This window comes from Rissa tridactyla, chromosome 1 (genome assembly GCF_028500815.1).
Source record: "Rissa tridactyla isolate bRisTri1 chromosome 1, bRisTri1.patW.cur.20221130, whole genome shotgun sequence".
NCBI lineage: Eukaryota > Metazoa > Chordata > Aves > Charadriiformes > Laridae > Rissa > Rissa tridactyla.
In genome coordinates this window covers 102,388,577-102,404,617 of record NC_071466.1, presented here as the reverse complement: position 1 = coordinate 102,404,617, position 16,041 = coordinate 102,388,577, and the positions used below count along the sequence as shown (strand labels likewise).

The 16,041-nt window shown below is 40.2% G+C and overlaps 1 protein-coding gene across 4 annotated transcripts in view; it reads left to right on the top strand.

Moving 5' to 3' along the window:
- The window catches only part of MORC3 (MORC family CW-type zinc finger 3), a 30,159-nt gene extending 16,212 nt beyond the window's left edge, over nucleotides 1–13,947 (top strand). For 3 of the 4 annotated variants that reach the window (XM_054206207.1, XM_054206224.1, XM_054206235.1), the window contains 8 exons: nucleotides 3,141–3,245; nucleotides 3,356–3,478; nucleotides 3,604–3,678; nucleotides 4,526–4,568; nucleotides 5,882–6,066; nucleotides 6,641–7,475; nucleotides 7,969–8,132; nucleotides 11,382–13,947. In XM_054206207.1, the coding sequence (XP_054062182.1) occupies nucleotides 3,141–3,245; nucleotides 3,356–3,478; nucleotides 3,604–3,678; nucleotides 4,526–4,568; nucleotides 5,882–6,066; nucleotides 6,641–7,475; nucleotides 7,969–8,132; nucleotides 11,382–11,535 (1,684 nt within the window). In that variant the 3' untranslated portion in view covers nucleotides 11,536–13,947. The remainder of the gene's footprint in view (nucleotides 1–3,140; nucleotides 3,246–3,355; nucleotides 3,479–3,603; nucleotides 3,679–4,525; nucleotides 4,569–5,881; nucleotides 6,067–6,640; nucleotides 7,476–7,968; nucleotides 8,133–11,381) is intronic. The other variant, XM_054206215.1, reaches the window with a different exon arrangement.
- Nucleotides 13,948–16,041: the final 2,094 nt, after the last annotated feature.

The following is a 16,041-nucleotide window of genomic DNA, read 5'->3' as shown; positions in this document are numbered from 1 at the left end:
GGGAAAGGCTAGAGGGGATGCCTTATCTAAGCAGTTTCAGACTGAGGTGTTAAGAACTGTCCAGGGAAAATTTCCTAAATACAAACCTTGAGAATTGTTCTGCTCTGTTACTTTCTTTCCTTTCATGATGACAAGGCTATTTTCTGTTTTCTGTGCTGCTTTGTGTTAACGGGTATTAGGACCTGCCACTTCCTCCAGCAGCTCTATCCCATGACTCCTTCCCGCCCAGCCACTGGAGCCCAGCCTGAGGACCCAGGGTTTCTGCATTCTTGTACAATGACACTCCATATCAGCAAGTCCCCCTGGGTATACCAGCAGGAACCTTTGCCTGCCTGATACCCCTGGCTGTACCTGGGGCCTCCTGCTCACAGATGAGTCCAGTTTGGAGTTTGCTAGCAAATGCACACGAACACTCCATGCACACCAGGACTGGGGAAGATTCAGACACTTGTCCCCCTGCCAGCACCAGGCACACGGGCTGTGACCCACAGTCCTGCTCCAGCTGCCAGTACTGAGCCCCTCAGTCATGCTGGTCCACCCCAGGAGCTGTTTTTTGGGGGAACACATCATTCTGTTCCTGCCTCAGTGGGTGGCAGCTGAGAACCCCCACTTGCTCCAGTAGCTCACACCACATACCCAGTCTTGGCCCCAGGAGCTCACACCAAATCCACTCACTCACACACAGCCTTCACCAATACCTGGCACTTAGTCTTTGCTATGTACATGGGATAGAGAATGAGATTATGTAGAGAGTTAAGAAAACTTTAAATGCAATACAAGAAGACTGGACAGACTGCGGTTATCAGGCACAGGGCTCAGCCAGACAACTGTTCTGACCAAACCTGTTTTACGTGAAACCAACTCCTTTTATGCCCTTTTCTACCTATCCTCCTCTGTGTTCCTTCCTGCTCCCCCTTCTCCATGCATGTTTCCTCATCAGTTGGCGTAGTTCCGCTGACCACCTCCAGACTTCCTGGACCTTCAGGTTCGCATCCTTATCAGTTGCGAGATACCTTTTTGCCTGCAGTTTCTTGATAGCCCATCAATTAGTGTGATTGACCAGGTTTGTTTGTGGTTATTGTTTTTGTTAACTCTACTTGGTCAGGTTTTATGACTCTCCATGTTTGTCGTCTTCCCTTTCCTTATCCTCCCAACTGAAAAAATAAACATTCTCATGCTCCACATATCCTTACCAGTTAGTGTGACTGACCAGGTTTGTTCTTATCACTACCTCCTTGTCAGTCAGGTTTTTCTCTGGGTTCTTGTTTACAGCTCATTTGACCATATGCCCTTAAAGGAGCAGGCACTTTCTTTCTATGTGCCATTACCCTTGGCTTTCAATGTGGACTTAGAAACTTAGGGTATTGGTTTGCAAACATAGGTGGGGTAAACTATGGCAGGAGAAGTCACTACCTTTTTCAAGCTGCATGTTTTTCTCTTCAACCAATTATTCAGCTTCCACTGGCAGCCTGAGCTGTCCACAATGCCTTTCCCGAATTGCTGATTTATATGCACCTCTGCATGTAAAGAAAACCCAAAACCCCCACATTAGAGTGCTGTAATAAACAGAGCTGTTAATTGCAGCAATTGAGGGGGCTATAGCAAGATAAATCTGGTCATTCCTGCTGTTGAAACAGCAGTGCTCTGGAGGAGGAGCAGCAAACCTGATAGCTGCTACAGCCACTACAGTTCACTCTGCCTGTATCTCTAAATGGTACCCACAGTTTGTGTGGCTCTTTGCAGTGATATTGCCAGCTTTAAACAGTTCCTGTGTTTCTGTCGCCATTGTGATAGCAGAGCTGTTAACGAGAACACATGGTAAAGTAGATCAGGGAATTGGTTAAACAGGAAAATAACTCTTGTTTAGTTTTATCAATACAGGTGTTCCCTGAACCACTTCCTGTGTGGTGGCACTAACAGTTCCCTTGGCAGAGGGAGAGGAATTAGGAATGCTGTAGGATAGTCACCTGTTATCTAACTATCTAACTGTTGCAGTATGTTCCCACAGGCTGGCACAGTGATCATTGAATGCTTTTTGCTTGTTTCTTTTTAAAAACATGTCTAATGTGGGCATAGAGGTACTACACTTGAAAGATCTTTTATAAAGATTTTTCTGCAAAGAGTGCTATGGGTTTTCAAAAGATAACTTTCCAGCCCAAAACAGAAACATAAAACCGATGCTGTAATTTCATGATCAGTGTAAGCTGACCTGCCCATCTTCCCTCTCCAGAAGAGATGTGATCCTGTCCGTCCATTGCTGCTTATTTCTGTCCTTGTGGTACTTCCTTTTTTTGGCACAGAAATTCATGTCTTGGGTTCAGAGGTGATCTAGATCAAAACTCTCTAGGTCAGACTAGTTCACTGCACAAACATTTGTGTTAGTTCAAGGGGCAGGGTGGTGTGAGTATTGGAGTAAGCCAGGCAGGGAGGGACTGACTCTCAGGCTCTGGTTACCCTGCCACTTTTGCTCTGATGTAAATTCAGCATGCTGCCAAGAGGCAGTCGTACCTCTGCCTCACCTGTGGGGCTTGTTGTTCTTCCGCACCACTCCCTCCTGTGTCTGCCAGCTCTCGTAGTCATTGAGCTGCATAATGAGCCCTGATCAGGAAGCTAATCCAGCTAAAAATTAAGACAGGGTAGGACTGGCCTGCTCCTTTTAGCAGTGTGTAGGTGTTATACTATATTAAAGTGATCAAATGTTTGCAATCTTCATGTATTGTACGTCAACTTAGAGTAGTCATGAACCTGCAGTTAATGGATGTACAGAAACATCAGCCAAATACACAGCTAGGTACTGCATTGACACAGGTGGTTTTGTACTCGTTTCTTCTGTGATTGAGGCTGAACTGGTGAGGTAGCTTCAGGGTTTGCACTATACATTCACAGTGCTTCTGAATTGAGCACTCTTGATTTCAGTCGTTGTCTGTGCTCCAGCACATATTTCCAGTAACTTATTTGCTGATAAGCATGACTTCACACGATTCGTAATTTCTAGGGTTTTCTAAAAGCAAAAAGCTTACTATTGTGCAAACAGAAATAGAGTGGTTCATAAGCTTATTCTTTCGTTGTGGTTTATAAATGTTCTTTCTGTGATGGGATTTGATTATTTAAGGTGGTCTTCTAAAAACTTATCTTTTTAGACTTACAATAGCAGCATTAGGAGAAAAGCTTAATGATTACTGGAATGAAATGAAAACAAAGAAAAATGAAGAATGTCCATTAGCTTTGCCAGTTGAGGAGATACAGTGAGTATCACTTCTATTTAGAAGAATTTTACATACTACTATTACTGTTTTGCACTCAGTCATGAAAATGAACTTTTCATGTGAAATTATTGGTATTTTCGCCATTACAGAAAACAGCCTGATCAGACATGGGTACAATGTGATGCATGTTTGAAGTGGCGGAAGCTACCAGATGGAATAGAGCACTTGCCAGAAAAGTGGTACTGCTCACTGAACCCTGACCCACAGTTCCGGTAAAATTAGATTTCGATGAATATCTGAATATGGCTTTTAGTTCTTATTTTACCATCTGTTATAAGCATGGATGTTGAGCTATTCCTGTTGCTTTCTTTTTTTTTTTTTTTCCTCCTCAACTCAGGAATTGTAATGTGCCAGAAGAACCAGAAGATGATGACTTAATACATCCTACATATGAAAAAACTTACAAGAAAAAGTGAGTACTAGAGACTTTCTTACAAGCATCTCAACAACAGAAAAGGGATATGAAAAATAAATGCTCTTTTCTCTCACCTGTGATATAATTGCAACTGTTCTGGGAATATATCCAGCCAGAAAACAGTTCCCTGAAATCAAGTCTTGATCATAGCAGTGAATAGATGAATAGCGCTGTTCTTTTCTCTGTTATTAGCATGTTGGCATTAAATTCAGATTTCTGTCTTTGACTTGTTTGCCCTCCTAAATCAAAATTGGGGAAGTCATAACAAAAGGGGCCTCTTTCATTTAATCACTATTAAGGAGAGTAATGCAGCAATTTGGTGTTAAAGTACAGCTCTCAGAGAGGGGCATTGTTACATATAGTAAGTGATAAGAGGATAGTTTGGAACGTTAGAGAAGCAAGCTACTAGGGCTGTTAGGAGACCTTGTCTGGGTAAATATTTTCAGGGTCCATATTGAAGCAGCTGAATGCCTCCATACACTTATTTAAGAATAAGAGGATTCTTAGCTAACATGTATGGGGAAAAAAACCGACTTGGGTAATTTTAACTTTTGCTGGCTAGTATTCTAGAAGTGGGAGCTTTGGGGTGTTTTTCAGTTTTTTTAAAATAAATCTTAATCTGAGAGAGAACTTGTTAGTTAAGCTAACTTTAGCTATACTAGCTTCTAAGTTCATGCATAAAACTTTCATTCAATAAATCAGAATATGTTCGTTAGAACTTTATTGTATCTAGCTGAAATAAGAAGTATTGTGTTTGCTTTTAGATTTTGAGGTTGGTTTGGTTTTGTAATGAATTAACATTTTGAATCTAAGCTCTTTATTTTTTTTCCTTGCTGTTGTGCAGAGACAGGGAAAAACTGAAGAAGCGACTAGAGTACAGCCACCAAGTAGGTAACTCTTGAAGTCGATAGGAAACTGACTTTGGGAGCAGAGTTGTTCTTGCTGTCAACAATACTACACAGTGTGATTGAATAGACCAGGCTTTGAGTTAGAGTTTGCTTTAGCTAGTGGCTAACTCTCTTGTTCAACATCCTGTTTTGTTTTGATGGCTGTGCATGTTATGCTCGCTATTAGTAAACCAAAAATCCCCCGTCTTTGCTGTCTGATGGAAAATACACCATTGCTTTCTATGTAGTACTTAAGAGAGAGCTTGAGAGGGACAAAGCCCTCTCACAAAATAGTGCTAGTAAAGACGTGACTCACTCATACCTGGTTTTATGGCATGACATCTAACTATTGAAAATGGATTTGTTGTAGAGAGATGTGATGAGGATATGAAAGCAGGGATACCCATAAAACTGGGGTAGGCAGATGGGGATGGACAGACTGGTAGTAGCTGTACTTTTGCAAGGAGGTACTCAAATTCAGATTAAATGCAGATGCAAGTCAACATGGTTGAATGATGAGAATGTGTAGATTGTAACTCAAAATCAAATTTCCGAAGCGTCCTTTAGCTTAAGTTGCTTTAAAAGTAAAGTGCTAACCTAAGATCTCTGCGTTTCTGGAGAAGAGATTTTGCATGTGCTGTTTTAACCTATGTACTTCATTGTATTAATTTTTCTGACATTACTTTTACCTGAGTACAAAAGTAATTTCTAAAAGTAAAGTGTTGTTCATTTTTAGACAAACTGAATTAATTATGAGCAGCTTTAACAGAGATGGCTGTCCCTGTACTTTGTGTATGATGATCAGACTTCAGACAGAAGCTTGGGAAAAGCTCTTGCCTGAGATACTACATGGTACTTTAAAATATCTGTATCTAGAGAAAGACTTGTAAGATCAGAAAGCTGCTTTCTGGCAGCAATAAATCTGCATGTCGAGAGGGTTGTGCAGCTGGTGTACAGCATTCAAAGTCCTCTGAGAAATCTGCCAGAAGTCTGTAATTATGGTATAGAACTTGCTGCTTTCTAATCTGTTTTATATCTTAAACCTACATGAAGGAAATACTTCAGTAGAGTTTGGGGTGACGTGTGGTGCGATTATGAAGTTAAGAAAATTGGGATTTGCAATGTGGAGTCTAGTTAGCCTTTCTTATTCCAAAATACTGAGTCTGGGTTCAAGGAGATCCTTGTAGTGTACATAAGAAATGCCAGTCAGAATTTTAGGTGTTGACAGATTGACAGTTAGCAGAACTGCTCAAACCTATCTGAAAAATCTACTAATGTTTGTTTCTTTTTCGTTAACTAATATTATCTTCTAGATCAATAATGAAATGTTTTTAAAAACACCTGTTTCTTCAAGTAAAGACTTCAAAACATTCTCAGCTGTGAGTGGAAAGGAAGTTCCAAGATCACTTTTACCAGAAACATCAAATGCTTCTGTGAAAAGATCTTTACTTATTTTACATAGACCAGTATCCTCACCTCATTCTGATTCTGATAACAGGTTAGTGAACCTGTACACGGTAGATTCCTGTTTATTTCTAAGATTAATAATGAAGGTGTTGGGTGCAGTCCCATCTTCAGGTGTTAGCTGCCAAAATTTATGTGTCACTTTTGGGAGTATAGGAAGCAGTAGGCTGATTGAAGGTACCTATAAACCTTGTGAAGTACACAAGTGAATGCAGCAAAAAATACTGTGCGCTGGCAAGGAAAACTGCTTGGTTGTTTGTCTCTTTAGGAAAAGACTTTATTGTGTTAGCCACACCCCACAGTATGTTTTCCTTAACCTCCGTTGGTTAACAAACAGGTGCGGGGGGGCTGTTCCTGCAAACACTGAGTCTGTTTCAAAATAACGTGTTAAGGTAATAATTTAGCATGTGGGTGTTAGCCACTTGTTTTTACAGGAAAGGTATTTACTCTGTCTACACATCTTAAAATACTATGCGGGGACACGTCCCTTTCTACTTATAGAGTGGTAGTTTTTAATAGTGCTTATAGAAACACTAAACATAGTTTGAAACAAATGATTTTGCAGTATTTGAGCAAGACAATATGTTTTTTAATACTTTGCTTCTCAGTCTTAAACGGAAGACACCTAGTTGCACGACACCTGTGTCTTTAAAGACACCTCGATTAAATGACAAAACATTCAACAACCATGATGATGATGATGATGATGAAGACGTCATTATTTTAGAGGAGAGCAGTACTCCAAAGCCTTCAGCAGATTCTGATGTTCCTGTAATAAAAACTGAATGTATTAATTTGGATCAAGAGGAGAAGCACAAAGAAAACTGTGATGTCAGAGAACCTTGCAGTTCGGTTACTTCAGAATCAAAAAGTGAACAGCTGACCTCAGCAACACAGACAGAGCTTCCAAAACTGATTGTTAAAAAGGAAGAGGTGGAAGACGACACCGATATTCAAATTCCCAGGGCAGAGATGGAAACTAAACAGTACAGTGTTAATGATGTTTCTGAGACGTCTGTAGATCTTGAAAATGAACTGAAAAATCAGCTGCAATTATTAAACAAAGAAAAAGAAATGTACCAAAGCAAATGTGAAGTATTAACCAAACAAGTAGAAACACTGGAACAGAAGATTTTAGAAATGAATAATAAATATGTAAAAAAAGAAATGTGCCATCAGTCAACTGAGACAACTTCTTCATTTGAAGAAGAAAATGTTCATGAAGGACGTTCGGCAGAAGTGACCATTCTCTATGAACAGGCCTTAGAAGAAATAGCAAAGCTAAAGGAACAATGCAGTACCCTGCAGAACTTAAAAACTGAATGCAGCAAGTGTGCTGATGGTGAAAATAAGAGCGAGGTGGATGAAATTGCAGTGCAACTGGATGATGTTTTCAGGCAACTGGACAAGTGCAGCATTGAGAGAGACAGATATAAAAGTGAGGTATGTTTGTTAAAACAGTGATATCCTTCAAATTTAAAAATTAATTTTTTTAATGCGTGTTTCATAGCAGTTCTAGTACACAATGTGTTGTATAGCTCAGTCCACTAACTAATCAAGCCACCCTAAAAGGGGGAAGAAATACTAAATTAGCCTAGGAGTCTCTGATCTTTTGCTTCCATAGATAGAAATAAGCAAAGTTGAGAGAGACTGCAAGGCTCTGAGTGACTTTGACTGCAACACAAGAGAGACGGAGCAGGCTTAGAGGGAGCACACATACAGTGCTTCAGCTGACAGCTGGCTATTTTAAAGCAGTCTGTCTGGGTTGTCATGTCTTAAAGTCTTACTGAAAAGTTAATTAAAATCAGTCAACTTAACAAAGGTAAATGATTTAAATTTGTATGTGTCTCTATTTTGATCCACCACGATTTTTCTTGGTATATGAAATTATTTTAATTTAATTTGTTATATAAAATTATTTTTATTTGCTTACCAGATTGAACTACTAGAAGTGGAAAAAAATCAAATTGCCTGTCAATGTGAAGAACTCAAAGCAGAAATCGCACAGTTAAAAGCTTCAATTCCACAAGCAGTAGCACATGCAAATGATTCTACCACCAGTAATGTAGAAGACTCTGTAAATTTTTCTGATGGAGAAAGGTATCAGTTTTCTTCTTTCTAGACTATATTTCAAGAAACATTTTGGCTGGCTGATTGTATCCGAAACATCTTGATGAAGGTCATGTCTGATAATATAATAAAATGTGATGTTTGGAATTCTTTTCTACTGCCTCTTGTGACTCCTAACTCAGTAACATTTTTTTTATCAAGTGATTTTATTTAATTTTTTTTATGATTTAGGTATTTGTGTGAGCAGGGTTGGCCATTGCACAATGGAATGCCATACTGACACTTCTTAAAAGATCAAAAATGTTATATAACTTCTAGACACGACTTGCAGAACAAGGAGAGAGAAAGGAGGCAGGAAAGAGGGTGATCATTAGATCATCTACACTTATGCTGTGTAGATGAACTTCACTTTTTATATTCTATTTTTCTTTCCTGGATCAGTAGTGCTCTACTGAAAAGAGTTTGGGTTTGGTTTTGAAACTTACCTTTCCTGTAAGAGCTTCTTGCTTCAGACCATCCTATGGAACTAGATTGTGTTCAGAGTGTATCTTTGAACTAAACAAGCATTTAAACTTAGAAATAGAGAGCTTGCAGCTCTCCGTTAATAGGAATAGCAAACACAGAAAAGTAGTACACATACCAGATGGAAGCAGGATGAGCAGTCCAGCAGGTATGTAGGCACGCTGACTGGGCATGTAGGATGGAATTGAAAGCCAGAGCTCAGCTGGAGTTAAAACTGGCAAGGCCTGAGAAGGGCAACCAGAAGGTCTTCTGTAAGCACAGTAGCAGTAACAAGAGAACTAAGAAAAACGTGGGCCTGCTGCTCAGTACGGCAGATCCTTAGAAGCAAAGGACATGAGGTGTGTGAGGCACAAATTACTGAGGTACACAGTGTCGTCTTTACCTTGGTTTTGACTGGTAAGGTCTGCCCTGTGGCCGCTCATGTCCCTGAGCCAAGTGGTAACTTTAGGGAGTGAAGCATTACCTATAATAAAAGGTGATTGAATTAAGGGACCGCTTAAGCAAATTTGACATACACTAGTCCATGGGACCAGATGAGACACATCATAGGGAGCAGGCCAGTTGATGGAGAGTTGGCCTTACAATGGTGTCTCCAAAAGGCTGCAACAGTTGACGTTCCCGATGCCTGGAAAAAGGCAGTTGTCATGCCCATATTTTGACCACTCTGATGTACTTAATTAAGTACATGCCCATATTTGACAGGCTGGTCAGAGTAGCCTCAGTCCCTAGGAAGACCATGGAGTTGATCTACCTGAAAGCCACCTGCAGCCCCATGATAGTCAAGGTGATTAGGAACAACCAGTGTGGATTTATTGAGGGCCAATCATGCCTTTTTGGCCTCATTGCCTTTTGCAATGAGATGACTGGTTCTGTGGCCCTTCATTTTAACAAAGCTTTCAACATGGACTGCCATGATATCATGATGGCGATGTCTGTGAGGTATGGTTTGGATAAGTAGACTGGGAGGTGGGTTGTAAAACTGGCTGGACTGCCAAGCTCATGGATCAATATTGAGGCCAGTAATGGGTAATGCCTTCATTAATGGCCTAGATGAGGCAGTAGAATTAACTCTGTAAATTCACCATGACATCAGTTGGAGGGAATCATTGATACTGTGGAGGGTAGAGCTCCTGTTGAGGGACCTTGACAAATTGGAAAAATGGGCTGAAAGAAACCTCCTGGAAATTCAACAAAAGGCAACCGCAAAATTCTGCGCCTGTGTTGGAAATGACCCATGCAGTTGAACAAGCTGGAGACTACTCATAAGAAAGGAGCTTGGAAGAAGATGGCCTGTGATGCTGGTGGACTAAAAGTTGAATGTGAGTCAGCAGTGCGCTCTTGTGGTGGGAGAACCCAGTGCCTACTGGGCTATATTGGCAAGAGTTCAGCCTGCAGTTTGAGGGAAGTGATTCTTCCCTACCATTGGGCACTGTGACACCAAACATGGAGTATTGTGTCCAGTTTAGGGTTCCCTGGTGTATGAATGACACTGGCATATTGGAGCAAGTCTACTGAAGGAGCCACCAAGATGGGTAGGGGCCTGGAGCATCAGATATAGAAGGGGAAGGCGAGGGAAATAGCCTTACAAAGAGTGGGTTACCTTGAAATCCTATTGCTGTCTTCTGCTACCTGATGAGAGGGTGTAGAAAAGATGAAGCCAGCCTCTTCTCATGAGTGCAGTGATAGGATCAGAGGCAATAGACACAAGTTGCAACAAGGGAAGTTATGTTTAAATATTAGAGGAAAAAAGTGTTCACAGCAAGGGTAGTCAAACCCTGAAAAAGGGACCTAGGGAGATTGTGGAAGCTCCATCTTTGGAGACTTTAAAAACACAAGAAGGTCCCAAGAGACCTGAACTGAGCTAGCCCTACTTTGAGTGGGGGGTGGGGGAAGAATGAACTGGATGATTTCCAGAGACCCCTTTTAATCTGACTTTATTTCTGTGGTTAAATCTCCCCTTTATCTGCCAGTGTTTCATTTTCTTCTTATAGCACCTGCCTTGTGCTTCCTAGAAGAATTAGCAAACATATTCAGGACTTGTAAGGAACTTCCACCACAAGTCCTATTGGAATACGATGGCACTGTGAAGACTGGCTACTGGAGATGATGAAGGAACTGATGGTAGAAATAAACACTTAAGAGAAGGGATGGGTGATTTGGAAGCAATTTGATCAGGAAGAGGACAGAGCAAGGGGATCCAGGAAAGAAAGCAAAAAGAGGAAGCATAGCATTTTCCCAGTACTATAACTCATACTTTATTTCCTCTTTGTATTTTAAAGCCTTTATCCAAACTACTCTTTCCTGCCTTCTCCTCTATTCTTTTTCTCTTATTTTCTTTCCAAAAGTGGTAGTAGTTTGTTCTTCTAAACATATAAAAGTCCTGGGGTTTCATATTGTTTTGAGAAATAAAAAGGTGGTGTGGGATAAAGCATGTGCCGGTGCGTGTTTGCTAACTTGAAAATATTTCTGATCTGTTTTGGGAAAGGCAGAATTCAGTTTAGCCCTTAGTATTTATTTGAAACTAAGGGAATATACACCTTCAAAATTAAAACTTGAGAGGCTCAGCTTTGAAAAACTGGTAGATGTTGAAATTATCTTGATGCAGCTTTAACTGCATCAGTTTTTTGTTGACTTACGGAAATCATGTACAGAGCCTTTCCAGTATAGAGTATTAATCCAGCTTTGTTAAATAAAGTACTGTGTATTTGAACGTAAAACTTCATCTGCATCTAATGATATCTAATTATGTCTTCACAGCCTGAAACTACGCTCTCTTCGAGTGAATGTTGGACAACTTCTGGCTACAATCATGCCTGATCTAGACTTGCAGCAAGTAAATTACGATATTGATGTAGTAGATGAAATTTTAGGACAAGTTGTAGAACAAATGCATGAAATCAGTAGTACTTAGTATCTTGAGATTTTAGCAGAGTCTTACTTGATCTTCCGTTATAACCTTTATGTAGGTTCAAAATTGTATATACTGCTTCTTCACTTTATATATTTGACATAATTTGATCAATAAGTGTATATACTATATGCGTTTAGATGTTCCCACAGATGCAGTGGGTGTTATCGTCGCTTCCTCTTAAAGGAACACTGTTAATATTGACCAATGCTGATGTACTTAATTAAGGATTTTGCTTTTAAAATATATTTGTAATTAAATTTGCAAATATTTTTATTATTAGGAATCTTAATACTTTTTTACAGAAGCTTTTTCGTTGACTTCTAATCTTATATAAGCATTAATACTTGCAATTACTTCCTCTTCTAAAATCTTAGTAGTAGAATCTATTAAAAAATGCAAAAAAGAATATTCCTTGATTTCCTTCTCAGAACAAATCTTAGCAGTGCTGTTGTATACTACAGTATTGTTTCATTGCTGTCAGCAATGTTGTATGTTGAATAAAAGGGATAGAAATGTAACTAGTAGATGAAAATTTTGGCCATATGGGTAATATTTGTGTTTGACTACCAAAAGATGAAAAATTCCTCAAGGGTTTTATCCTGAAAACTGATGATCTTTGACTCCCTTTTGGATTTTTTCGATGTCACTAAAGAACATTATCTGTACATAGTTCTGCAGCATAAACAACTCCATGGGATATGGCTAGGATATTTCAGCCTTTTCAGTGATGGAAACCACATGCCTGTTTGTGTCCTGCCCTTGCTACTTGATTGTTGTTTCCTACAACTAAGGACCTGTCTGTATTTGAGGGCAGTCAGAGGGATCTTCGGTTCCACCCTGTAGTTGCCATTTGAACACAGCAGTGCTGGTTCACAAGTACGGGTATGTGCTATTACGCGGCTTCAATGGCTAGATTTCACACACAGCTCTTGCCTACTTTTTTCCAAGTTAAAGGCAGCTCGTGGAATGGAAAGCATCCTGGTGGACCACTGGAGAGAACAAGGTGGGGCGGCATATCCAAAGCTAGGTAGGATTCCTGGGCAACCTCTGCTCTGCATCAAAATGCCACCTCCTAAGACCTGAAGGCCTTTTTTCAGGGAAGCCCAGTGCTGAACAGGATTGACACAGAGGTTCTGTGATATCTACAAGTGTTTATATATATTATCTCAAAAAACAAATCATTGCTGTATTAAACATAAAGTCTGCCTTGGTGTCTTTCAGGCTGAGATGTGAGGGTGCTGAGATTTGTCTCCGGAACGTACCTCCCTATTAGAACGTACCATGCTGAGTACGAATGAGATAGGCTACTAAATCCTTGATTAACTAGTTAAAATAGGAAGTACTTTGAAAAGAGGGCATTTTTCCTTATCTGTGGTGTTAACTGCTACAGTGAGCTAAAGCTGAAAATGTTCAAATATAACTTGTTTATGCAATCTTAAAGTTTAGACATCTTTTATTATAGGCACAATAGGGGATTCCCTCTTCCCCCCCTCCCCTCTTTTTTTTTTTTTGTTTGTAAATGTTTTATAGTGACTCTTAAGCCACTAGTTCCATGCTCTAATGCTCATGCAAAAACTTACAGGAAGCAATGGTACCAAGAGAAATCACTGTTACAGTGGTGACAGTATTTTCAGGCAGTTGCATACTTTTCTTCTGAAGTCATCAGGAATCAGAAGAGGGGCAGCAAAGACAGCAAATCCACCTTTTACTCTGTGGTGGTATTTGTCAGCCAAAAAGTGATCAGGAGAATTGGTTCTTGATTTTAAAAAAACTTAAAAAATTTTTAAAAATAAAAAAAAAAAACATCATGAAATAGCATTCAATATGTTTATTCTTAGGAACTGTCTTTTTTTATAAAGCCAACATTTTTGGCTTTTGCACTGCTACTGTCCTGATTTAATTAGATTATGTTCCTTTTAGTTGTAGTTCAGTCAGTTTCCTTTGATGGACAGTATTTCAATTTTAAGATGCTATCTATTCTAATATGCCAATAAGGGTAATGCAGTACTGTTGTACTTTATAATGGATAAATTGAATGTTTGATTTTTTTGAAGAGGTGGCTGTAATATAACTGTTTGTATGACTTTTTAAAAGTTTATATTTTCCATTTATTGGTGTGTAGTTTTCCATTTCTTAATCATTATTTATTACGTTTCATCACACTCTGTAGTTTAATTTCTTATAGTCAACTGGCAAAATATAGCATATGTCTATATTAAAAATGGCAAATTCACCCTGTACATTTACACTTTGGAGAAAGGTGGACTAATGGAAATGGTTTTTATTTACTTGTTAAAATGTATTTTTTGTAAAAAATAAAAAATATATAAATCTGAGTTTGCTGGAACAAAACTTGTACGTGATCAAATGCAATGTTTTTGTTTATAAATAAACACTATGCACAATGGCTAATTTTTCTGGCTTATTTGATCTTACAAGAAAGCTGGCTCAGTCTGGTTTTGAGCAGAAGACTCGGGCGCACCACACATGTCCTCAGACCAGGTCGGCATCTGAACTGAGCCCAAACCAGCTGGCTGGCTGTGCTTCTTCAAACGGTCAGTTTTGCAGGGGGAAATTCTGTTACCCAGTTAATTACAAGACTGTTACTGTAATAGGAGTTGGGACAAAACTGTTTTTCAAGGCCTTGTTAGAGAGCTGTTTCCTTTGGTGCTGAGGGAGAAGTGACAGGAAGGCAAAGGTTAAGAGCAAGGGAGGTGGGACCAGCCGTCTCTTTGGGTGAAGGTAAGCCCTTGGATCAGACCAGATGAGCTCTCCTTGTGAAGTCGTACCCTTAGGCTAGTTGATCAGTTCCCCGGCATGAGAAATGAGTTCTTTCAGGTATTTTTGTAGTTGAGGCAGACCATTTTTCCCTTACTGGTACTTGATCATCCAGTACAGACAACGAATAAAGAGACAGCAGTGTGCATAGTGGTCTTGTGGAAAGGGTGTGGAAACCTGGTATGGAAACGTTCTGGCTATAGAAAAAGCAGTGCTGTTATAATCCAGGGTATGTGTTAACTGAATTTTGAGGAAGTTTCTGGTTTTAATACATGGGTGTGTTTAAAAAAAAAAAACAAAAAAAAAACAACAACAAAAACACCCCAAGGTTAAAAGTTTATCAAGAAGTTTCAGTTGTGACGTGGTTAAGATGTGACAGAAGGTACCTAACCTTGACTAGGATGTGAAACGAAACTGTCTCTTGCGTGTTCTTCTGCAGTTGCTGACTTAGATGGAAGGGAGCAAAAAAACATAACTTCTGGACCAAAGTTGAGCCAAGAGTGTATCCCAAGCTAACCTTGGGTAATTATAATGCTAAAATACACACCTCTGTGAATAATGAGCATGCTAATCAGGTAGCCTCCCTAAATGTTTTAAACATGAGCTTAGATGCCTATGTATAGTTAGGAGTGGTGAATGAATCGTTACTGACCAATCAGCTATATTTTATCATTATAAGTATCGGGCGGTTGGAAACATGTGCTGTGCTGGCTGTTGTCAAATGCCCGGCACCCGATTCTGAAGAACTGAAGTAAAACCAAATATCTTGTCTGAGTGTGGTGACTGGCTCTCGCGCACCAGGTGAAGAACCCTGGTTTAGGGACAACCAGTGTGCTTCACGCTTACTGCTGTGCAAGTGAAATTTCAAATCAACCGTGAGGACTTCCACTGTCCCGGATTTCTAAGCCTAGTCCTGCTTGCGTGGAAATCCTCATTGCCCTCTAGTTAGAAGTCCTATTTCTTTAAAAAAAAAAGAAAGATTAATCTGTATACAGTAAATCTTCATTTCTTCTATTTTCTCACCTGTTGTGTCAGGCAGTGGGATAACTGGTGAGGCCCTCGAAGGGCAAGTTTTGGCTCTGAACCCACAGGGGCCAGTGGTTCTTTTGCCTATTGGTACGGGGATGGGGGTGAGCAGCAGTGTGGCCATATGTGGCATGGGAAGAAGGGAAAGGCAAGGCTGGTTTCTAAGGCTGTGACTTTTTTATTGTTTCAAATTGAAAGGTTTGCATTTGGAAGAAATGGGGATTTGGGGGATTCATAGAATCAGAGAATGGTTTGGGTTAGAAGGGACCTTGAAGATCATCTAGTTCCAACCCCCTGCCATGGGCAGGGACACCTCCCACGAGACCAGGCTGCTCAAAGCCTCACCCAGCCTGGCCATGAACACTGCCAGGGATGGGGCATCCACAACCTCTCTGGGCAACCTGTTCCAGTGCCTCACCACCCTCACAGGAAAGAATTTCTTCCTGATATCTAATCTAAATCTCCCCTCTTTCAGGTTAAAACCGTTACCTCTGGTCCTATTGCTCCACTCCCTGACAAAGAGTCCCTCCCCACCCTTCCTGTAGCCCCCTTCAGGTACTGGAAGGCCGCTACAAGATCTCCCTGGAGCCTTCTCTTCTCCAGGCTGAACAGCCCCAGCTCTCTCAGCCTGTCCTCACAGCAGAGGTGCTCCAGCCCTCTCATCATCTTCGTGGCCTCCTCTGGACTCGCTCCAACAGGTCC